Source organism: Aythya ferina (genome assembly GCF_964211825.1).
Source record: "Aythya ferina genome assembly, chromosome: 11".
In the NCBI taxonomy this organism is placed as follows: Eukaryota; Metazoa; Chordata; class Aves; order Anseriformes; family Anatidae; genus Aythya; species Aythya ferina.
Window position 1 is genome coordinate 10,105,908 of NC_140307.1, and position 25,332 is coordinate 10,131,239.

At 38.9% G+C, this 25,332-nt stretch overlaps 2 protein-coding genes across 6 annotated transcripts in view; one reads left to right on the forward strand and one right to left on the reverse strand.

The window, feature by feature from the left end:
- The window catches only part of HDGFL3 (HDGF like 3), a 37,900-nt gene extending 35,262 nt beyond the window's left edge, over positions 1–2,638 (forward strand). The window contains exon 6 of the mRNA XM_084532105.1: positions 1,273–2,638. Coding sequence (XP_084388231.1) covers positions 1,273–1,278 — 6 coding nt within the window. The 3' untranslated portion in view covers positions 1,279–2,638. The remainder of the gene's footprint in view (positions 1–1,272) is intronic.
- TM6SF1 (transmembrane 6 superfamily member 1) lies at positions 1,943–24,828 on the reverse strand. 5 transcript variants are annotated; one of them, XM_084532102.1, is made up of 11 exons: positions 24,498–24,828; positions 22,375–22,478; positions 21,278–21,375; positions 20,186–20,289; positions 19,256–19,338; positions 17,766–17,887; positions 13,077–13,181; positions 10,787–10,879; positions 9,665–9,784; positions 8,562–8,632; positions 6,027–6,999 (listed from the first exon to the last, which is right to left on the reverse strand). In XM_084532102.1, the coding sequence occupies exons 1-10, from the start codon at positions 24,587–24,589 to the stop codon at positions 8,582–8,584; spliced, it is 972 nt and encodes a 323-aa protein (XP_084388228.1). In that variant the 5' UTR covers positions 24,590–24,828; the 3' UTR covers positions 6,027–6,999; positions 8,562–8,581. The 5 variants fall into 5 exon arrangements, with proteins under 5 accessions (XP_084388224.1, XP_084388225.1, XP_084388226.1 ...); XM_084532098.1 differs by lacking the exons at positions 6,027–6,999; positions 8,562–8,632 and adding an exon at positions 1,943–4,222 and having other exon boundaries at positions 24,498–24,821; XM_084532100.1 differs by lacking the exons at positions 6,027–6,999; positions 8,562–8,632 and adding an exon at positions 4,319–4,656.
- Between the last annotated feature and the right edge of the window lie 504 nt (positions 24,829–25,332).

A 25,332-nucleotide genomic window follows, 5' to 3' on the forward strand; every position in this document is an offset into this window, starting at 1 on the left:
ACGGAAGGTGCAGGTTTCCATTACTTTTTGTGCTGCACTAGTTTGCAACCCCCTTGTTGTAGGACAGAAAAGCCAGACTGAGCAGAGCCCTTAGTTCAGAGGTGCAGCAGCCAGATTGGGACCCCAGGCTGCTAAGTGGGTGCTAGTATGCACTGATCCTCTTGGGCAGAGGAGTGCGGCCTGTTCTAGTCGTGGCATCACATGCAGCAGGCATGAGGGCCAGAGAACTTAGGCAGCAAACTGCTTGTGCAGGGCTGTTAAGATGCCTTCTTTGCATATTTTCTTCCAGATCCCGTGTAAAATGAAAATTCCGTCACCCCCAGTGGATTCAACCTGTCCCCCTTCCACCCCTTATTCCTTGATGTTGGCTTTGTTTCTTGAACGACACCAGATACATTACCAGTGCCTTCATGCTGCTTGTGTGTTGTATTTTTTTCCAGCCGTCAGGGTGTGGGCAGACCAGCATTCACATCCTGGGTTCTTTACAAAGGAGAAGGGAGATCTTGGTCGGGGCTGGGTAGTCACGTGGCATTGTGCGACCTCACATTGTTCGGCAAAAGTAGTGGGTCCATGCGCCTGTAGGTGTCTGGCTGCCTCTGTTTAATGTGAAGAAACTGAGACTGGGAGACACTTGCCATGAGGACAGTCTGATCCCATTCTAATCGATGTCAGTGGAAGCAGGAGCTGACCTTGACTTGGTCATAAAGGGGGAGCTTCTTCCTTTTCTGTCATCACCTTACAGTGAACTCAAGCCAAACTATTTCATTTTCAGAAGTAACGTTCAGACATCTTAGCTATGAAAACTGTTTACCTTTCCTTTTGCTTGTTAAGTGTTCGTTTGTTTGAACAAGAGTGTTCTCATCACAAGGTCTTCAGTGCCAGAGCTTTTGCTTGAAGCCTGTCGATATCAGTGATCTAGCCAAGTGGGAAAATGTGAGATTCGGTTGTGCATGTGAAGTGTCCTACAAGATTTACAATTAAGTGACTGAGGAAGCCAAAAAACAACTCACATACATGACTTGAGTTACTTAGTTGAATAGAGCTCTAAATGTTTACTCTTAAACTGTGCTCTTTAATATCTTGGAGTGGTATGTTTAGTTGATGTAACATAAGCAGTTTTCTCTAGAAAAAAAGTTCTGTTTAAACAGACCAGGCAACTGCTTGTACCTGTGACTTTGAAGTAGAATAATAAGGCATTAATTATATTGAAGTTTGTTGCAGTGTGCTTTTTCTTACATTAAATGTGATTTTTTTTTTCTTTTTCTCTTTCAGACTTAACCAACATAATGACTGCTGAATATTAAGGGAAAACACAAGAAGGTTCCATGTTTGGTTGTCTAATATTCTTGGATTTGATATGAGTCACCACATCTGTTCATTAGTATCATCAGCAGCATCCCAGTTTGTATGCACATTATTCACATTCCTATCTGTTGTGTTTGCAGAAATGACATTTTACCCTTTTTTCTAAGGGTTACTTTACAATTTTCATATTATTTGGTTGCATGAAGTTGCCCTTTACCAGTGGCTGAGGTTTATGAAGATATCGCATACTTGAACATGTTTAGATTCCTTTTCTAAACAGAAAAGGTGTAACTCCAAATTGTATCATTCTAAATCAGCATTTTTAAAAAACAAGTAGAAACGAGTCCCTTTCATACAATACTACAATCTCTTCCACCTACAAACATAATTTTAAATTTCCCTGTAATCCATACTTTCTTGATTTTTGATCAGTTTACAACATAAAAGAAAAAATCTTTTTCAGTTGAGATCACCACAAAGTTCAATAATGTAATAAAATACCTTTCCTTATTAGAAGTACCTAGCTAGTTATACTCTTAATACTTCTCAAAATCATGATGTAATGTACACTATCTGACTTAGTTCCTATATGTGAAGTTAGTGAAAGTCTTTTTGTGTTTCTTTAGATTAATACAAGGATTTTTTCCAATGCCAACACAATTTGAAATCATTCATTTGGATGCTTTCCATTTTTAAGCTTACTGTGATATAGAACCCTATGGGAAACCAAAAGAAAACATCAATTTTAATTAATGAAAGGCTTAAAAAAGGATGCTGTCATTCTGGCTTTTTTTTCCTTTTGGAAATAGAACTAGACTAGTAAGTAAGCATTCCAAATCCATTATTCTGTGTACATTATTGTTGCTATTGTGATAATAGAGATTTTTATTTATTTTTATGCCAGCTTTTATTGTGGAAACATATTTAGTCTGGTTTTATCAATCCTTGTTATGCTTGTCCTTGGAACATCTTTTGCGTATTCAAGGTTTGTAGTTGACGAGTTTACTGTAAAAAACTAAAAAAAAAAAAAAAATACAACAAAAAAACATAAAATGAAACAAAAAGAAAACAAAAAAATGTATTGTTTTTACAGAATAAATTTATTGGAATGTGTATTGGGAGTAAGGTTTGAGGTTGTAAGCAACTAAGTTAGCGTCATATTTGGCTTCATACGTGTAATAATGTGAGGTATTAATGTAAGTCAAGTATTAAAGCAAAACATTCTGTTAACATGAGTTGACCATAATAGATACAAGTGCAGGTGAGATCTTTATTTTTTCTGTACTTTGCCTTTTCTGGATAACAGGAGGTTATTAAATTCACCTTGAATGTATTCAAAGTTTCTTTAAAAACATTAGAAGTAACATCGGAGGCTCAAATATCTGTGAGACAGCATGTCCTGTTACAGCCCGATAGCTCGGGGGGTTTCTTGGGAGGATGTACAGGGTTGGAGCTGGCCCAAATTCTAACATATGTGGAAGGAGTCCACACCAGGGAGGGTGCTTGAAGGAAACCCTTGCTTAAGTTCTTTTTTACCAAGAACCATTGACTGAGATGTGTTGTGGTTATTTTGGACCTATCCCTTTGGCTGGAGGTATAACACCATGGGTTCTCTCCTCTGAGCACTGCTGTGGCTACACCTCAGTGTTGAGCTGGAGAGCATCAAAGCATGAATTTCTTGCTGCTCTGACAGTCCCCTTGTATAGAGTGCAACATGCATGCGCATGAGCTGATGCTTTCTTGTTACTGATTAGATTTAAAAAGAAAATTGAAATTCTCTAAATCAAAACACCCAAAATTCAGTGTCCCAAAATAAAGTGTTTGCAGCTAAAATGTATCAGCTAATTTCATCTGCAAGAAAGGCACTAAGTGTACTGCTTTTAGTGTAAATACACATAGAAGTCGTATAAATAGTTGTAATTGCAAATGGAAACATAAACCACACAAAGCGAGGTCTCTGTGTATGCTGCTACTTGTTCGTGACCTAACACCATTAGCAAAAGTAGCTGCACAGAGAAGCACAGCAGCAGAACCTCTTGGGAAACGCATGCTGTTTTGTCAGGCCTGATTGTTCACAGCAGTGAGCACTCCGTGCCCAGTGCAGAAATGCAGGTAAGCACATGCTTAACTTCCAGCATATGAGTAGTCCTTGCAGAGGTGAATCCTTTAAAGTATTAACAAAATTATATGATTTGCATATGGAGTCTTACCATAACAGTTGATTGCTTCTTAAAAGATTTCTTGGGATTTTTAACGAGGCTGACCCACAAGACATACTTTTTGACAAATAAAACGTGTGCATGTTACAGAGTTATGTACGTTACTTTTTGACATTTCAAAATCTTGACCTTCATGTTGTACAGTAGCTTTGCATAGGGATTGCTAACACTGATAGTGTGTAGAGGCAAAACACTGACATCGTAATTATTTAACTCCGTGCAGGATTTCTGAAGATGTCAAGGAAGCTTGCTTTAAAAATGCATGAACTATATGGGAACTACCAACCCCACCACAGCATTAAGTCAGAATGTTGAGAAGTGATATTGAAGGCAGTTGTCTTTATTTTCCCTTTTTGAGTAGGATAAACAAAACAGATCATGCATCTTTACACAATTGTGCAATTTTACACATCTTACACACATCATTTGGGTTCCATCTGAGCAGTTCAGTTACTTCCAAGCCCAATTATATACACAGCCAAAAAGAGGAGCCGAAAACTGTTGTGCTATTCCGTTTTTTCTTCTTGTTTTGTTTTCATAAAAAACTCTGGCATGTTGACACACCTGTAAGCCAACAGCTGGGGAAGAATCCCATACATTATGTTCAATACCAGAAAAAACTGTTTTGCTTCTTCAGGGACTCTGTAGATGTAAGGAGTTCGAGCATGAAGAGAAGCACCAATATGGGAAAATTGAGCCTGTGGTGTGTATATAATGTATATATTAAAAAAAAGGTAAAGTTGATGTATATTTTGGAAAGACAGCATAATCTGCATGCAAGTATGCATCTCCAGTGACGTTTTCCAAGCCAACCTATTTATTCCTGAATTCTTTCATACAGCAGTAAACAGCACAGCAGTAAACAAAAACAAAATCTGAACTAAGGTCATTCATATCTTGGTACAAGAGCCGTAAATGGATCTGTCAGTGTCACGGTAGGAGGAGTACTTTATGCACATGGTGGCACTGATCTTTACATCAGGTGTAGGGTTTCACCCTTGGCTTATGGCTGATTATTCATGCAACAGGGCCCATGATCCTTCCCCAGGCAGATGGCCACTGGAGCTTACTCACTGTAGAGGTCTCTGCTAAGTCTCAGCCCAGAAGGGGGGTAGGACTTGCACCCACCTACCTAGGAACATTGTGTTTGGCATCAACGGTAAGCAGACAGATGCTGACTCTAAATAAAGTCAGAAAATAAAAACTTGGAAGCTATGTTAGTTTCTTTTATGTTTGTTTTGGGTTTGGTGTTTGTTTGTTTAACTCTTAATCCCAGTTTTACAAATACAAATCCCAGAACTCCTGATGATTTCAGAAAATGTTGGTAAAATTTGGCCTTTGGGCTGGGGGTGGTTCTGAGGTACAGGTTACGTTTACGGTGAAGGTTATATGCAAAGGCAGGCTTGCTGAGCTGAAGCATATTTTTAGCATAAACAAACATTTAAAGATAGAAGTGTCAGGATAGTTGCTGTCTTTTGTCTCCATCTGTTACCTGCTATTTCAAGCAACAGCTCGTTCACATTAACTATCATGTGTCCAATTTTATTTATTTAGTTAGTTTGCAGTGGGGGAGATCTGAGAAGATAAACATCAATTTGATCTTAAGCAGAGCAGGAGAAAGGGACACCAGCATTTCAGTAACAGAGGAGTACACTATGGCCAAATCACGCCCTCTGTTCTGGCTTCAGCCCGAGCTATTTTGGACTCACAGAGAACACAATTCTCTTCACAGTTAGAAAGTGAAACACAGTGCAGGTGTTTTAATACACACCCCTCTGGCAAAAGGTTAGGCTGAGACCATACTTCAAAACAGAAAAGGAAATTGGTTTTCAGGAGATTATAACCACCTCCACTTAACAGGGAGCACTGATCTAGCAAAGCAGAGTCAGGAAACAGGGTAATCAAAGAAATCAAACACAAACACACTTCAGCAGAGTGCCACTTAGCAAGTTTCTGTAAATAGCTATTACACAGTAAACAGATGTTCAGGGGCACACTATCAGCAGCCTTTTTATATCAGCTGAATAATTCAGCCACTTCTTGCAGCCCGTTTGTTCTCACCTGTCTCAGATGGGAACTGCCTTTGGCAGCTGGGTGCTCTTGCTCAGATACCTGCTGCCTTTCCTTACCTTGGGAACACAGCACAAGCAGCCAGCACTCAGGAGCAGAGACCTCCCATTATACAAGGTAACAGTTTCCTAAGAAAATACCCAGCTGCCACCACCAGGCTTTGTGTAGGAAGTTTGGGGCTGTCTAATTTTTACCTAAGCGCTAAGACTCTCCCTGTGGTGTCTTAGAACTTCTGGGGCGCGCAAAATGCTGAGCTGCGTGCTTCTTTGTGGAGGGCTGCAAGGCTCTCCTGTTTATCTCTGCAGCTGTGTCCAGCCACGCATCATAATAAGTTCAAGAACCTTGTCATAAAGAGCTGTAAGAGAGAGCTTCTGAAACCCAGAACTCCAAAGCCTCCTAGATGCCTTTGAAGATCTAAGCCTTATTTTGTGGTTTTTGTCTCTTATAAGAATTGTGGCATGTTAGTGAGCTATCAAAAGAAAAAGCAGAAACACTTGACTGTTATTGTGTATTCTATTTGTAGCCTATGAAGATTCTCACTAGCTAATGATGCACCATAAAATGAAGTTGTTATTTACTAGACATGTTTTTCTATATAACATGTTTTTCTTCTCATTACCAGGGAGAATATTTAGGTCTGTTAAAATCAGTTTGTATTTATTGAAGTTTGATCTGCCTTCACAGAACTGTTGTGTTTTTAATTTAACATATTTCCTTTCCATGAATGTAGTCAGCTTCTAGGGTTTTTTTTGTTTGTTGTTTTTCTATTTGTTCCCCTTGAGGGCAGGGTGGGTGTGTTTTAAAGCAGGTCTCTCATTCACCAATATCCTAATCCTGTTCTTTCAAGTGCCAGGCAGACTCCTACCAAATCCTTAATTTCTAGAAAGGTAGGAGCTGGTGGTGATTCCATATCACTGTGCTGCCTATTGTGCACTAGGCTGGCATTTCAGTAAGTGGGAACAACCTTGAGTCTGCTCTGTTACTTTGCTGTGATCTGAGTCTCTCAGTGACTAAGCTTTCTGTTACTGAACCCTCTTTAAGTGGTTAATTTTGACAAAACTCCAAACCTTGGCTGAGGAATCAACCAGATAAGACGCAGCAGGTTAACTTCTCAGGTAGCCTTATCTGATTAACATACAGCCTTCACTGGCCTCAAAGCCTCGACCAGTCTGCTCACGAGGCCATTCCACAGCAACGGGAAGGTGCCTGGTGCTGGATGTGGCACTGCTCAACTTGACAGCTGCAATTTGCATATACCTAGTACTCATTAAGTTTCTTGTTTGTATGAAATAGTGGGGATTTCTTTGTTTGGCATTTTTGTTTTAACATTATTTTTTGCTAGTAGACTAATCATAGTATTTGTTACTCTGCAATCAAGAAAGTCCTCCAGCCAGAGAAGAAGAACCTGGGAAAAAAGGTTAGGAGTCTTCACTCTGTGCCTTCTTTGTCTGATTAAAATCAGAAAAAATCATAACTGATTTTGTAAGGGTTTGGACCAGGTCTTAAGAGCCTAAGGAAAGACATCAAATGGAGTGGGAAGACAGTAACCTAGAGAAATAAGTTCCTTGGGTTTAGGTTCTTTTGTAGATCAGAGGCACTGCAGAAACTAGCCACCAAAAATTGCTGGATTAAGGAAAACACTTATGTGGAGAAGGAGTAAAGAAAAAGTTTCTGCATCTCAGCGTAGGGAAGAAGGCCATGGAGAGCTAGTGAGACAGAGGTGATTGTGGGTAGCGGGGGCATGGCTCTTAATCACTTCTCGTGTGGCTCACTTGCATAGGTGAATGCCAATTTTATCAAGTTCACAGAGGCTACTTTAACTCTTCCTTATAATCAAAGCTCCTGGTACTTCAGTCATGTGGCATTTAAAGAGCTCTTCCTGCAGCTTCAGAAAGTCTGAGAAGAGTCACAACCTGTTCTTGGAGTCTGAATGTCAGTAACCAAATAATCCAAGCTGAGAGCTATGTGTAATTCTAGAAACAATAAATAGAGCGGAATATTTCTTATTGTGTATGAAGGGCTAGGCACCTGTAAAGGGTTTGGATGCATCACATGCCATTTTCAGACTTGTTTTTGCCAAAACAAAAGTATGTATTTCATAATGATAGAAATAAAAATAACTAAAATCCCAACATCCCCCATCTGTAGGAGCAGTGTTTATTCCCAGGGGTCAATGCTCCATTTTCATCTTTAGATGTTTACCTTTTCTGGACCTTTACGCACAGCAGAAAGCAAAATGTGTTTCAGTACTACATTTATTTTAATTACCAATTGCAACTGTTTTGACAGTAGACAAACCTGGAAATGTGTTTTATGCTCCAAATAAAAACAACAACAAAACAGCTTTTAAAAAGAGCCCTCAAACCATTATCACATGTTTTTCTTCCTAAGTTGCACAAAGGCAAATCAAGTAAATCATTCTCAGTTGTGGGATGACTGAAGTTCATTGTGCAGTACATTACAGTCAAAACCACAAAAACTATACAAAATGTCTTTGAATTGGGATAAAATTAATTAGGGGGAGTGTGCAATATACAGTTCACTTAATTAGCTTTTGTCAACCTACAGAATTTGTGCTTGTGCCTGGGATAAGCTTCAAAGATGAAAATGGGAAATTTTGAGTATAAAGTGCCACTTAAAAATAAAAAAAAGTCAGCATATGTTATGAGAAACATTTGTTTCTCATAAACAACCTTGTTGAAACACCTCCAGTCTCTGGGGGGTCTGAGATTTTGGTAAACTTGTATGGTTGTGACAGTCAGCATGCTTTGACTTCTGGTTTATTTCATGAAGTGCTAAATAATCCTTGAAGGAGCAGTTTCTTTCCTTACTGCCTGGGGAATTCATGAAACATGAGTAATCTGTCAGTAGAGAGAGGTTCCTGACACGGACTTGCCCACTTTAGCTACCTTGTGCTTTTTTTAGATTAGATTTGGGCCGAACACAGTTGTATAACATTTATGATACCTTTGAGCATCTAAAATTCTTCAGTAATGTTTGCCAGATTCTGTTTCAATATAATTTGGTGATTCAAGATCCTTTATAATTAAAAAAAAAAAAAAAAAAAGTTAATCTCTGTAATCATTGCTCACAAATAGAAAATAAACTCTCCCCATCTTTACTGGACAGTTAAACTGAATTATGGTTAGTATCTGTGAATGCTATCTCATGCATAGGGAACAAAGTAGTGGTTTGTGTTTGTCTAATAGCAATACTTTAACTGCCTTTATTCCGTGTCCCTATGTTTTCATCATTCTTACAGGATTATGTGCGTATTTTCTGCATTGTCTGAATACTCAGCACATTTCACACCCTACATACAGTACAAATCAATTCTTGTCACAGTCTCAACTGTTCAGTGTTTATCTGTGTGACATGAGAGGTAGTTTACTAGTGCTTGTCAACTTTTGTTGCTGTTTTGGTCAGTGTTCTTATAACCATCAGCACCATCTAGCAATTAACTGGAAATGTTCAAGAGAATCAGAACAGAATGAGTTAGGTGTGATCATGCATATGCCTTTGGCAACAGGAGCATATCTTAATGTTACTGCGGCTTGTGGACCAGGAGGTTCCCAGAGTTACCTCACCATCCTCAACTGATAATATCTCTGTCGTGTGACTGTTAGATTCTTGTTCCATTTGTGTTTGTTTGTTTGTTTTGTTTTTCCCAGATCACCTAGCTGGCCAGCACATATTATGGAAACATTATGTTTTGTTGTTCATTGTTGTTTTTTTCTCTTTTATGTGGTCCACTATTCAGCTGTGAAACAGCCTTCCTTCATGGTGTCAGCTAAAGAATTAATGGCATTTAATAAGGTTTAAATGAGTCCAATGAAAAGATATTGCAGAAAGAGAAAAGTCTACTAGAGCAAGAATGCAGCCTGATAAAAAAAGAAAATAAGTTTGATTCTCCACTCCCTTAAATTAGTTCTTCACAGATCTAAAAGGTGATCTGTGTTACAATGGTGTAAAACCAGCATGGCAAGATCAAGTTCTGGTCCCCTTGCTCATTCCATAGTTCTCTACTTATTAACCAGTAATTCAAAAGTAAACATTTTACGAAGAAATACCTGAGCTAGTCCTCCAGCATGTATAAGGGTTAAATCAGGCATCCAGGAACAACCAGGTACCAGTAGTCCATACAGAGCAATCACATAGTATGGTACAGAGTAGAACATGTATGCCAGCATCTGCATTTTAAACACAAATATTAGTTGCTTTGCAATATGAGGGAGATGCATTTAAAAACTAGCCAGCTGCTGACTGAAGATTTGAGATTATTCACAACTAAACTCCTCGGAGCAATGATTCCCAGGCCTTTCTGTAGTTATAAGCTTTTTGTGAGAAGAGTTTCACACATGGATGCTGTTCACCGGATCTAGCTATCTCGAGGCCTCCACTAGTATTGATGGCTGTTGCCTCTTTACCTGTTCCAAATTCTGTTTGTCCCAGGACATATTTTCCTTCCTCCTACTGCTTACCATCTTGGGACCAATCTAATAAGTATGACTTGTCCTAACTCATTATCCAATATAATATGGGTGTCCATTTCTCAAGCTCCATGGTGCTTTCAGTATTGCAATATGAGATATACCCAAGCCACCCCCTTTTCCAGAAAGAACAGGTCATTGTCCCACTAGTGAATCCTCTTATCTCTTCAGGCCCTGCCCCTATGCAGTAGCCAGGGTTGCAAAAGAATGGCAACCTTGCAAATATTACGTAACTAAAGGAAAACATTCCCTTCTCTGTAATATTTATGTAAATAGGGTTTGTAAGAAGCATCCTACCTCAAGGAGTGTCACTGGTGACAGAAGCACAACGCGAGCTTAAGGAATCTAGTTCTACTGCACCCCTTGCTCCGTTATTCCAGACTGAAAGTCTGCTTTGCCCATCTAAGGAAAGGCAATTATTCTAAAAAGTATGTGGTCTATTTCATGGAATATATTAATAGAATCCTCAGTAATTAGGATGTGTAACTCTAGGTAACTGATTTGAATCAAAGTTAAACTTATCACCATGAAGAGTTGGTACCCTGTAAGGCTGTTTAGGGGGTAATATGGAATTCTGGTTAACTTGCCATGAACAAATACTTCCCTTATTGATGTTGTCATCTGTGGCAACCCATGGCTTCATCTTTGCGCCAGGTAACAAATCACTTCATAACACTCTACGCTCCACAGTCAATGCTTTACCTGAAGCTTAGGATAGGCAGCAGGATCTTTTATATAAGGCTCGTGAAGTTGAATATATAGCCGGCAGAGTTCAGCAGGGCAATCCAGAGCAATCTAAGAAGAATTTTTAAAACTTCCCGTGAACAAATAATTTTCTCTAAAATGAGCTAACCTGATACCTGTTACCTGCCCTAGCTACTCAGTAGTGTTCTGCAGCACTGATACACAGGAGGCTTGGTGAAAATCTATTGCAAAGGTGATCCATTTGATCACCAATTTAAAAAAAAAAATCAAAAAGTTCAGTTGCTGCTTGGAGGGGTTGCAACGAAATGCAAACAGCCTTCTTCAAAAATTCTGACTGGAAAAGATTTCAGTCAGTTGGCTATGCAATAGTAAAAACTATAATTACTATTGATTTGGCCTGATAACCAGGCTTTGATAGCAGGAAATGAGCTTTTGAATGGAAAATTGTTCAAACAGTGGGAACTTCAGGTTAAGCACCTAAGTTTAGGATAGCAAGCTATGGATGTAGTCCAAGAAAAGAGTTGCACTGTGGAAAAGTAGCAATGGAGAGTGATGCAGATTCCAAAAACAGGTGTTTTATAAAAACAATTACAATGACTTCTAAAAGGGGATAGCAGAGGAGAGATAATTGGATTTTATATTCCTACAGAGAGAATAAAGTTCCCAATAAACATGAAAAGATCCAGTTCCAAAAGTAGTTACTTTTTTATATTAGGAGTTTAAAGGACTACTATGAAAATACTATTCCAAAATGTGTAAGCAGTCTGTATCACCAGCTGTCACACTCAGTGTTTGTAGCACGGCATCATCAATGCCCATTTAATAGCAGGGCTGAACATTGCTTTGCACAACCCAATTTCAGGTGCTGCATGACTTTGAGGGGGAAATACAAAGATTTACCAGCAATGGCTATTCCTCCCTGTTGTTTTCAAACATATGGATCCAAGAAGAAGATCTGGGTGCAGTATAAAAGATTGTGTTTCATTAGCCTTTTCACAAAATCATGGTTACTGCAGCTTACACAGAGACGTTCAGTGAATCTCTCTCTGCATGTAGAAGTAAGGCCAGTAAACATTTCCTGCTTCGGTACTGGAAATACGTAAGGAAATCACCACACATTTAGGGGAAAGAAAAAAAAACAAAAAAGAAAAAAAAAAAAAAACACACAAAACAATTCCTCTGAGAAATGAAGTGGGGCTGCAGAATAAAAGTTAGATGTCAGAGCATAAGATAACGATTCCCACAGCAAAACAACAGGTAAAAAGCTGATTAACCTGCATGAGTAGTACTCTGAAGTAGCGTGATCTATAAGGAATTAAGTGGACTGCAAAAAGTTAGAAGGAAAAAGAAAGATTTTTGTTGCGAGGCTAGTTCTTAGAGAAACAGCAGAAGATGAGAGTAATGTGAGGAACAGAACTAGAATAAGGCAATCTGCATTAGGTGAATAAAATATTGCTATGGATAATTATCATGTGTTACTTGAATTATTCCAGACTGGATCAAATCTACAAATCAAACAGGCAGACAGTTGTGTAAAACACCTAAACACCTGAGCTCTGATCACTGGTTGATATGCAGCTTCCCTTCTGCTTAAGACAGAAAATGCTTTACAGCTGACAGGGGACTAGATTTACCTACTACTGGATTTATCTGCTTCAACAAGCATTTTCAATACTGACTCATGACTCGTTTCCTCTGAAATTTTAATATAAACACCTGTGCATAAAAAGCAAACATAAGAACAAAATCATTCTAGCTAAGTAGAATCAATGTGTGTTGTTCAGGTAACATGAACAAATCCTGTGTGTTTGTTTTTTTCCCCCTCTCCAGGTGGAAAGCTTCTCCTTTCTCTCATGCAGTGTTAGTTAGTTTGTTTTCCTAATTTTAACTATGTATCTCTGTTTAGAAAAACACAAATGCAAACTTAATTTAGTTGGACATAAGTTCAACAATTGACCAATGAAAGCAATATTTAGGCCCCTAGGGGTGCTATTTGCTCTTGTAATTGTGTACCAAGTCTCTTCTGAAAGCCAGCCTTTATGTATAGAAAAACAGAGAAGCAAAGCACCAACAATTATTCTAAATATCAATTTGTCCTATACACAGAATAAATATATAAATACATAAATATATATAAAGGCCCATTCCAACACCGAAAATTAAAGGATTTCCCTTGACTAAACATATCTTTTTGCCACAACGTTGCTACAATATCTTATTTAGGAAAACAAATTTTAAATTTTCTCTGAAAAATAGAGGCAAGAATATTAAATTATCTTCAACTTACCATGCCCCTAAATATGCAAAACCCCGTTGCTAGTATGAGGTATGCAGCTAACATTAAATCTACTGGTCGTCTTAAGAGTCCTTTCTTCTGAACTTCCTGAACTACCTGCAATACAGAATGTGTTTAGTACATCCCAGTTCTGCATAACATGGTTTAACCTCAGATTAGTCACTACAAGAAGGTTCAAGTGGTGAAACGTCATGATAGAAGCAGTTTTCAGTTACCTTTTTCCCACTGACCTTGGGGACTGAAAGATTTCTGCATCTAAAAAGACGACTTTGGTCTTTATAGTATGCAGTCAGGAAAATTAGTCTGAATAAACTCTAGAAATGGATGGATCCAACTAAAGCCATTTCAATACAGATTAGTCTACTTTCAAAGCAACTTAACACTACTTTAACTCTGAAATCATGCCAGGCTTCAAAGCGGTATAACTAACTTCCTTTAAAGCTGCATCTATTGTTAATTTAAATGAATTCATGTTCCTGAATGTCCGTCTGTAGAAAAGCTTTGGAAATGTGGGTTTATTTATCTCAAGCATTTGAAGTTGTTTCCAATATGCTTTAAAAGGACTTTTTGGAGGGACATTAAAATGAGGGCTCATCATTATTGACAGTGAATGCTAATTTTCAGCAGCCTGTGCTACTATTAAAATTAATGGAACAGGGATAAAATAAAAACTTGTCTGTGGCTAACAGATCTCTGCTGACTTCAGTGGGCAAGTAATTTATCCTAATGTGTAATGCAGAAACAGTGAATGAAGAGAGTTTGTAGAGCACATGGTGGGGGGGTGGAACGAAACTATTCATTCTTTAATTGCTGTGTGCCATGGATTCCTCTGGCAGGTACCGAAGCACTTCTGGGTCTGATCTGTTCTGTCTCCTTTCTTCAGAACCTGAATCTCCCTCCAGGACCATGTGTGCAGATGTGAGGTGATCAGACTGTAGGGTAACAAAGGCCATGAAGATATCTAACAGGGAGCATGGCTTAGAGGAACCAAAGTGATTGCTTTGTCTACATGCTAAAACTTACTAGACCCATGGAAATATTTCTAGGTACACTTTCAGCACTGTATTCACAGGCAAAATTATAGGCACATCAGAATACCTTCCTGTAGTTCAGAGGGAGAACTTCCCCATTTATACGTGTTACTCATTTCCTCTTCCTTTTTATTAGCCGTGTGTTGGCATGCACACAGCAAAAGAAAAAACTGATCTCCTTCCTGTTATATACTTGTGGATTGTCTCCAAAAGCACAAAACAATAATTAGGATGTAGAGGCACAGTTAAAAGCACTTAAGATCACAATAAAGTCACTGAAGCAAGAGAAGCACTTTGCAAGCACAATTCCTGAATAAGAACTGTACAACCTGCATTGTAGTTTAATAAAAATAAGGCTTTTATATACAGAGATAATCCTTTTCATAAAATTATTTTTTAAAATATATTTTTCAGAAAAATCTGTTAATTCACAGTATTTAAAGCATTAATGTAGCAATGTTTATAATACTACCTGCAAGTTACATATATTTTCTAATATTCCTATGAAAGACAAAGAGTTCCATGGCTACTGAGTTGCAAGTCATTATCAGATATAAACCACATAAGGATATTGGAAAATCTGAGGGTTGATATATTTTCTTTCCACTTTGTCCAAGTTTGAAGCACACATTTATGTCTATATACATATATGCATCAGTCCTTCCTGTCAAAAGGTATATTAAATGAATGTACATATTCACTGTGACCACAAAACTACAATATAACTTTGTATCAGAGACAGAGCCAATGTAATAGTAGGAACAAAATTTGTGTAGAACTAGTTTATGAAATTGCCAAGGCATTTTGGCAACTTACACCTTTTTCTCTCTGTGTACACTAAACAAAATGAAAATGCAAAGGTTTAAAAATAATAATAAAAAAAGAACAAGAATTAGGAAGACAATAGGCACTTTACTGTGACTTTACTGTCAGACCTTAACTGCATAGTAATTTTGCCTTACACTCCTTTTTACATGGCAAAGTCACTTCAGTAAGTGCTGAGATGAATTATGTGCTAAGTACAGTGGCTGAGTAGAGAGAACCTGCTACAGGTTTCCCCTTTATTAAAAGCAACATTGAACTCTGCACACATCTTGCCAATCCTGCTGTTGCTTTTGTTTAGTAAGGAAGTGTGTGGGTACACTTAGCATTTTCTCTCACTTCCAGGGAAAAGCTATTTTCCATAGCTTCTTAGAGGCTCCTTACATGGTCAGATTTAAGCAGCAGGGATAATCATGTGTGCTGTCCATAGAATTCAGTCCCTTCAGAATTCATGTGCAAATCTGAATTTATGCATATTAATATTTTTAATGAAGTTTAAATTACCTTGAACTGTTTCTTGCGCTGTAATACTTGTAGATAAATCTGCTGGGCTTTGTAAAACACTAGCACAGCTTGCTTTGATTCAAACTGAGGACATAACTCCATTCCTTTCCTATGCATCCACTTCTATCAGAAAACACCCAAAACTTGATCATCTCCTCTCTGTCAGTTTTGTTGTTGTTTTTAACTAAACAGTTTATAACAACATTATAGCGATGACTATTCTGGCCAACATAACATACATTACATCTGTTGCTTTCATGTAAGTATTCTTTCTACAACGCTTAAAGGCATTAGTACATTTTCTTCCTAAGTCTATTAATACTGACTCCAAATAAAAGATAGCTAAAAGAAATTAAGTTTTCAGCTAATTGCAGATTTTCTTTCGAAAGAGGACTAACTATTTTCAGGATTTATAATGGTCATTTAAACTGATTAGCAGCACTACACACAATTGTTTCCTGAAAACAATATTTAATTTAGGATTTCAAGAGTTTTATTTAAAAAATAAAAGTCATTAGTAGTCCTGTTATGGTTTAAAGATATTCTAACTTTTACTGTTATTGGACCCAGGTATAAATTCCCAGCTCCAAACATTTGATACAGAGCATAAATTAGCTGTGAAGATAAAATATGAGTTCTAAAAAAGAAATGACTGAACAAGGCTGGGTGGCCCTAATGAAAGGGATCAAGAGTTTTTTTTATGGCCTTCTATAGAAAGGAAGTTTAGGTTTACAAGAAAGGATTTACCTAAAAGTGTAATGTTAAACTTCCAGGTCACCAACTTCTTATTCACCCGCTTTTTGAAATAAAATTTAAAAACTGTATTTCTCTGGAATATATAACAAAGTAAAATATCAAACCTAGTTAAGTGGCTTAACTCCTCATGATCACAGGAGACATGGCTATATTTCAGCAAATAAGCAGTCCATTTTCTAAAGTAGAAAGGCAGTACATTTTCTAAAGTAGCAGTTCCGGTGGTGTTTTCTATACAAGACAAACTGAAACCTTTACCCATCCTCAATACAAAGAATGTTCTCACTAATACATACAGCAAAAATCATCATCACCACCTCTAACTATGCTTAACCTCTCTACCCTAATGACTATCAGATGTATTTCTGGCCTCTAATTACTGATGATTTTAAATAAATTGGCTCAAAATTCTATCGGATGGGATGTGGTTTTCTAAATACTATGCAGGAGGGTAGACAAGGGTTTGCTATTTGAAATCTTCTCTCATTCGCTTTTAACAGGGATTCACTCTAAAAGCTCTGATTCTGTAGCATGTCTTCAAACGTCAGAAGGTACGAGTATCTATGCACCTTGTTCCTACTTCTGAGTCATGAATGGATAGATGGCTGAATGTTGTCTTTCATGCATTTCTGGGAATATTTTTCAGTGCATTGTCTGCTGTTATTCTATGCCATAGAACATGCCCCTCGCATGCTAGCTGCTTATTAGCTTTAGAATAGGAACTCTCCTTCATCAGAGTCTTTATTTTCAGTTATGGAATAAACCTGACTGGGACTCAGGAGCTCTTGCGATGCAAAACTGTTAATTGATCATGCTATGCTGTGGCGATAAACTAGCTTGCTTATGGCAACAAAGTGTTAAATATCTGTTCTGTGCTTTGTAATGCAGGATTGTGCTTTTTATATATATTTAATATATATATAAAACAGTGCTTAAGCCATTGTTGCATTGTTTTTGCTTGCTCAGTTGATCTTATTTCAGCCCAGCTACTAAATTCAAAGCAAATAGCTTAAGCAGTTTGTAAATTTTTTTACATTTTTTTTAATAAGTAAAAAACGCATAAACAATTTTCCTATCAATTTGCTAATGTCTTACCTCTAAAATCTAATATTGTGGCATACGGAAAAAGAAATGTTTTAACTACATGAAATCTGTAGTCATCTGTAGAAGACAGATGACTACTACTTTCCTGCAGAGCATCTGTAGAAGACAGATGACTACTACTTTCCTGCAGAGCTTTTATAGGGGTTGTGTGGTGCTTTATGAAGCTGGTATATGTTAGTTTTTCAATCAGTTAAGGTTGGAAAAAAATAGAAGAAGGCCACAAGATTAGTTCTAGAAATGAGTCCTTTGCTCTAAACATGCGAAACTTCTGCTATTCCCTTATCCCACCATAATGAAATGTTCTTGTAGCACAGGTATTTTTACAGTGTCTACACAGCTTGGCAGCAATTGTCATAACAGCGAACAGTTACAAAGCATTCCACTCTTACCTATAAAACTCAGTAGGAACATTAAGCATATTTTCGTTTTCCAAACAGTAGCCAACACTTAAATACAACAATTTTACCTTGACTGGAGTGTCATGAGTTGCCGAAGGTTGGTTATAAATTCGGAACCCAGCCCATATAGGAAGGCAAATATATGGTAGGCTTAAGAAAAAGGCAGGACACACTTTTGTTCCATATTTTCCTGTTAATAATAATAATAAAATCATAAGATGTATGAGAAATTTGTAAGTTGTGTTGTAGTGGAGCAAAAAAAAAAATATATATAATCCTGTGTAATATCATAGCTGCTTCAGGTTTGACACTATGATAAAACGTTAGAAATGGCTGCTAAAGCAACACATAATCCTTGTTAAAAATCATGTACCCATTAGTGTTAGTCCCAGATGAGACAGAAACTATCAGACAAGGAGGCAGTTCAGAAATCTGCGTTCTTTGAGGGGCCTGGAAACTACCTCAGTCACTCTACACTGCTTCAAATAGAGATGGCATTTTGGAGTGAGGAAAAAAAAATTGTCTAATATTTTTTAAGACCTGGTATTGCATTTGTTTTCCAAAGTCCTGATTTCTCTTACAGGCCTGTACTAATACTTATGAACAAAATATAAGTAGAGACCTCAGCCAGGGTAAATCAGGAAAACTGTGTCTTTTATACTAGCTGTTCCCTATGTCAGAAAGGAAAAGAGAAGATGTGCTCTTGAAAACAAGTTTCTTGGCCTTCCCCACAGGAAAGAGGAAGAGAGAGCCTGCAGATTTACTGTGACAGTCTTCTCTGTGGTGTATGTGTTTCTACAAAAGACGGCACTGGACTGGTTCCAGACTGCACCATGAACTGTTAGGAAAAGCTCTACCATACTGAGCTTTTTTAAAGTTGACAGCAGGATTTGGAGGCAGGAACGTATTTTCAGTTGCATCCTGGTCAACTTTGCATCAACTTAAGCTTCTTAAATGAGGAAATCTTTAACTGGAGCTGGGAAATAGGCAGGGTGGTCACTCCTAAAGGACCACCTATCAGAAAGACATGATGTAAATTCTTAATTTACAATTCTCAGCCTCTGGGAGCACAGCTATTCACTGATTTATCATAGAAATCTGGGAGTGTTAAATTATTTTGAAAATAAAATAACTTCCAGATATCACTTTTAAAGGTGATTCAGATTCCTCTTAAGCTGCTTGAAGGACAGACTAGTAAGCAATTTACTAATTTCATACAAAATAAGATTATATTTTTACTAGGAGACAGTTATTGTCTTATTGGTCAAATTAAACCTACTTTGGATGAAAGCCTTATGGGCATAGCAAAATATAATACTCTTTTTTTTTTTTTTTAATCTTGAGAATGTAAATCAAAAGGATTTCTTTTCCTAGTGTCAGTCTTTCCTTCCTCATATTTAAATTTTGAAACATCTTGCCTCTGTTTACTGATATTCTAAAGTTCCTCTTCTGCTTTATTGCAGAAAGGAACCAATACTGCTGTAAAATTAGATAGTCTTTTGCTGATTTTTGAGAATGTTTCACATGAAAAATGCAGTCATATAAAGCATGTCCTTACCCACAATGTTTCCAGGCATAAAGACAATGATGCTCATGATAATGGAACCCAGCCAGTAGAGGCCAATGGATCTATAGCTTTGTCTGTTAAAAATAAATAAATCAATACATACATAAAAAATAATAATAAAATTATTGCACTCTTTAAAAATCCACTACACCAAATTACCCTCAAATATTTTCCTGATTGTCACTGTGGTATCTTAGTAAACAAATATTTTAAAATCTGCATCACAAGACAACAGTGGATTATTACTCGGAGGTGAGGACTTGGAAAAATTCTACATTCCTGTCTGAGAGGGTTATCATATGAACCTTAGTTATTTGCCACTATGTTTCACTCACTGAAAGGCTGAGTGCATGATTTTGCATGTCATATATTGTACAAGACTATAAAATTAATAATTAATTTGATTCCTGTAGTGTTTCTATTACCAGAGGATACATTAGCCTCTGGACTTTCAGTACTTATCTTCTCAGACTTTCTTCAACAGCAAAAAAGATAAGAACTTGTAGAAAGAGCCACTGCCTTTCAAACTGTGTGATTCTCTCTAAAACAGAGAACATCATAACGCTAAATAATGATAATCCTAACATAAATATGTTATGGGAGAAGGGGGCATCACATGGTTTTAATATGCATCGTCTTTAAGTTTTCATTTTAACTAACACAAAGCATGCAGAGCTATGCTCAGGGTGAAGAAAAGAGACTACTGTTCAATTGATTTGTTGGTCTTATTCAGATGAGAGAAAGGGCAACTTGGAGGGGGTACAATTCCTAAAAATAAAGAAATTTTAGTAGTGTTGCTTTAGCCTACAACATAAAATGGTCCTAAAAGGAAAATTTAAATACTGCATAGGAAAGAAACCCCATTATAGGTTATATGAGAATGCAAGCAAATTAAAAGATACATTAATCAAAATTACTTACTCCCAAGCAATAGCTGCAACCATCAACAGATACATCAGATAGTGTGCTGAGCCATCCCAATAGCAGATCACATGGCCATAAGCAGTGTTCAGATATGGTTCACCCTACAGGAAAAAAAAAAATAAAAACATAATGATATAAGAGAGAATAATGAATAACAAAAAAAAAAAAAAAAAAAAAAAAAAAAAGAATAGCAGGAAACAATCTGAGAAAAGTAACCGATGATTTGTCAATCTATTTTTTAACTATCAATAAACATGTCTCCAAGCACAAACCTAATTTAGACAGGATCAGGTATAATAAAATCAGTTTTATACTTGCAAAACAGGGTGCAAGATGGAAGGGAAAACACCTGAGTATGACTATCAGCCATTGTTCTGCTATATTATGGAACTATTACTTTTCAGTATTTTAACGATAGAAGCAATGAAATAAAGATATATTTAACAAGTAACAAAAATACTTTGAGCAACCTAGAGATCAGCGGGATAGAATTTGTTGATGATGACAACATATAACCTTGTAGGGCCCAACTCATTTCACATTAAAGTTCATGGAATGTTTTCAATGACTTCAGTGACTTTCAAATCAAGCTCTTACTGAGCTATTTTTGGTGGATGTTGATATTCAGCAGCCAACAGATTCTGCTGACTAGATATCTGGCATCATCATTTTTTAACTCTACTGTAATTATATTTACTAAAGTGATCAGGCAACAATAAAGGAACAATTTTGTTTCCTTCTTGGTAAAGCACTTAGAAATAGCAACACTCATTCACTTTTGAGTGCTGACTATGGGTTTTTTTGCAAATGTGTACGGTCCACATAATTACCACAGATGTTAATACAGAACAGTATTACTTCAACTAAATTACATAATGTTGGAGCTTGAAAGGAATGCTCATCTTCCAAATGAATCAGTGATTTCAAGTCCACAAAAGTTTTGTCCATAACAATAATTGAACAGGTCAGTGACCAATTTCAAGAAGGTTCTGTTGCATGTGTAAATGGCTATTTTTCTGTGACAAATACTGCAACAAGTTATTCATAGTGAAGATTTTATTTATACATATAAGCCAAACAATCGTTTACCTCTCTCAAGTAATGGGTCATGAATCCATCGATAATTCCATCCTGTTCCAGTCCAATTATTAGATTCACTACACTGGTAAAGGCAAATACTGCATAAACTGCGATAAGATAAAGCAAAATAAATTTTTAAAAAAATCATAAGTGTTTAAAGACTTGAAATCATGCAGTCACTTCACAGTCTGACAAATTTAGTTAAGCAGAGATCTATTGAACTAGATGCATCTACTTTGAGGCCATTTAACTGACGTTTAACATGTAATATGACTTTCTCATGTAGCTTAATGTTTTTTAACTATTAGCTAGGAATCAGGAAGTTTTTAGGAAGCTTTTCATAGAAATGTGAAATCCCGTAGAGCTGTAGGCACAACCTCCATTAATCTCCATGGAAAATCAGCAAGTAAAGAAGGCATTGTGTAGGCTTTCAAAAATCTTAATCACATAAAAAAAAAAGTTACATTCGAGGTACATAACCTCGAATGTAACTATCTTCTGAAAAGGGGAAAGGACAAAAAAAAAAAAAAAAGGAAGATGAGAGGAAAATGTAACTCGCCATTTTTGAAGGTGAGCAATGCAAACTGCATTAGCCACTGCAGTCCATGGGAGACCTATTGGGCAAGGTAGTGAGTCACTCATTTGAGACAGGAAATTTATCTGTGTTAGGTTTATGTTATCTATTTCCTTTGACTTCTGCATGAATTGAGAGATCCCAGCCTAACTCAGAACACTGCAGGACAGCTGCTTATAAGATGTAAGGAGGAGGAAGACTGAGGGCAAATACAGGTAGTTTGTATACTGCTTTGCCTGTGGTTCCACATTGTAAAATTTCCAACTTGGGCCAGCTGGAGGCACAACTGCAGTGTTTTGTTTTGTTTTGTTTTTTTTCTTCTATGTTTTTGCTATAAGGTAATCTAAATTTAAGGTTTCCTTTTAAAAAGTAATGAATATCTGTACGCCTTTAAGGCAAAGTGTAAGTTTAGGTATGGATAGAATGGCTTCTGAAGCCATGCCGTAAATGTTCAATATGAAATAACCATCATACATCATCCTTTTCAAAAATTAATACATTCTAATTTAGCTTCCATGTTACAAAGACATACCATAAAACAGTGGGTCTTTTGGTGGTTTTCTTTTGACAAGAACACGAGCCAACAGAGCAATAAAAACCAGAACCAGAAATCCAACTGCAACAATTGACCAGGAACTGTAACAGCATTAAAAAAAGAAAGGTGATTTAAATGAAAGGCAGAGACAGAAACGTGCTTCTTCAATTTTCCTCACTAGCTATCTTCAAATGACAAGCCCACTCTCACATGTACGTACTCTTCAAGTAACTTCTAATACTGAAAAGGCTTGTTTTTAAAATCTATTGCATAGGCTGTCATAGTATTAATTTGGTAGTTTTGCAGAATGTGCCTTTTTATATGTGATCATCTAAAAAAAGAAAATACATAAATAGCTAGATAAACAACATATCCAGGAGTCTAGATTTGTCTGACTAAAATCAGTTTTCATACTGGTATCTGTAAAAATAAACAAAGATGATGGAAAATTTAAGGGCCAATGAGACGTGAAAGTCACAAATGCAGAGATTTCAAGGCCAAAAGGGATCATTAGGGACATTTAGTCCCACCTCAGCAATAAATTATCTACTGTCGAAAATACATATTTGCAAATAAAGGACATCAGTCTCATGGTCTCAGAGTAGCAGGGTGGAGCACCTATAATGGATCTAATGTCTAGTTTTGGAAGTGCTACCAAAGGTCCCCTGAGCCCTGTAAGGCAGGGTGGCTTGGGGTGGTTAAGAATCAGCACTTTGGCAGTAGCACAGGTGGGCTCTGCAGAGACCTGTTCTCTGAAGCTGCGGCTCTAATGCTAGTGCGTGAAAGAGGTAGTGCAGGAAAGCACCAAAGTCTTCGGCACAAAGCAAATTTGTCTCCTCCCCCACAGAAATGTGAGTTAAGAAAATGTTTGAAATTGGCTTACGTCTCTAAGGGTGTAAATTGTATCTAGTTCTATGTAAGACAGACTCCTCAGTCTTCACTTTTGTGCTTGTGCACAATGGGAAAAATAAATAAATAAATATATAAAGGAGGAAAAACTTAGGTAAACTCCAGAAGCACAAGCTAAAAAATACTTCACATGATTTTTTACAGAGTACCTCTCTATGTCTATGTATCAAGAAAACAAGTTATGTACCATCAAATAATACGGACAGTGACAATTTCAGCCTTAGTGAAACTTTATTTGAAATTACTGGAAAAACTTTGTCAGATCCCCTGTTTTGGGGTACAGACACATACGTGCTCAGTCATGAGGAGCAGCGCTAGCCCGTGGATTTAGCTCATGGTTTGAACCTTTTGCTAGCCTGTTTTACCGGTGATGGGTTTCTTGTTGCCATTACAGCCGCTGATGATATTGCAGTGACTTTTCACTGCGGTTTGTCAATTTGAAACAAATATTGGCAATGAGTCAAGTAAGCCAGTATTTCTCTAGCAGTGAGAAACAAACAAACAAATGAAAAAAGTTACCGGCCTGGTGAAGGAAAATGAGGAAGGCACAGATGCGGCAAAGCCTTAGAAACACGAGCAATATATTTTTAAGCAATAACGTTGCAAAACACCCCGGGCTGTGAGACCACAAAATACCACACGGACCCTTAAGTACGTCGGTTTTCGCGTTTGTTTTGGTGATTTTTCCCCACGAGGGAGGACATTTCTTCCCTAGGCGTGCGGTTTATCCCGGGCTCCCGTGTTTTCGGGGGGCGAACTGTGTCTTTCAGCCAAACGCCGCACGTCTCCGGGGGCTGCCTGAGGCGTGCGGCTCTCAAGTTTGGCGAGCCGGGTGAGTCCTTCCTCTCGTTTTGAACCGGGGCTGGGCTGAGGCAGTGCCCCCGGAGCAGCCCTCGGGGCTCGGGGCGCCGTGAGGGTTTCCTCGGGGCGGCTTCGCTCCTGCATCGCTCCCTCAGGTGATGGCCGCGGGGCCCGCCTGAGGCGAGGCGGGGCCGAGCCGCTGTCCCCCCGTTCGCATCGCTCCCCTCCCGCCGCCGCTCTGCCCTCACCCCGAGCTCTTCCATCGCCTCCCGCCGGCCCGACCCGGACCCTCCTCGGCCCCGCGGCCGCCGCTGCCCTCTCCGAGCGCCGCCGCTAAAAATACCCACCGGGCTCCCTCAGCCTTCCCCGCGGGCGGCAGCCTCCCCCCTCACCGACCTCGCCCGCCTCACCTGCCGCTGGCCGCCAGGCAGTTGAAGAGGTACGTGACGGGGATGGCGGTGAGGGAGAGGACGAAGACGCCGGTGGCCGCCGAGGCGCTCATCCCCGCGGCCGGAGGCTGCCTCAGCGAGCGCCGCGCATGGTCCGCGCCGCCTCAGCGCCTCCCGCCCCGCCGAGGGCCAGGCTCCCGCGGCCCGCCGGGCTCTGCCCGCCGCTCGCCGCCCGCCCCATCGCCAGCCCGAGCCCCGAGGCGGGCCGCCCCCTCCCGCCCCGCTCGGGGAAGGTTAAATCCGCCTCAGAAACCGGAGCCGCCCGTTGTTCCCCCGGCGGCGGGCGGGCCTGACCCTCAGCCTCAGCCCGGCCGCCGCCGTCCCCTCAGCGCTGCCGGCTCGGCTGAGGGAGCCCCGTCGGAAGGGGCAGAGCGGTGAGGGGCCGGGAGGAGCCGGGAGGCCGGGGAGAGCTTTGAAAAGTTCGGATTCCGAACTCATCTTTTCGCGTTTAAGTAACGAGAAAGAACAGGAATGAGGCCGTCAGCGCGTTTTCTGGCTTCCGAGCGTGTTCCGTGCGGGAGTGTTAATGCCATCAACTCTCCGTGCAAACAAAAGTGGGGGGAGTCTGCGTGCGAGGCAGGCAGAAGGGAAAACCGCTATTTCCATAGTTCAGTGAACGTTTAAACACCGGGCATTTGCAGGAGAAAACGGGCGTCCTGCACCGCAAAGGGGAAAAAACTCGCCCTGGACGGAGGAGGAGGAGGGCAGTGAGGCGGCTGGGGAGACGGCACCTGTCCGTCAGGAGCAGGCTGAGGAGCTTGGCACACAAACCATCTCAGTAAATACTTGAGGAGTT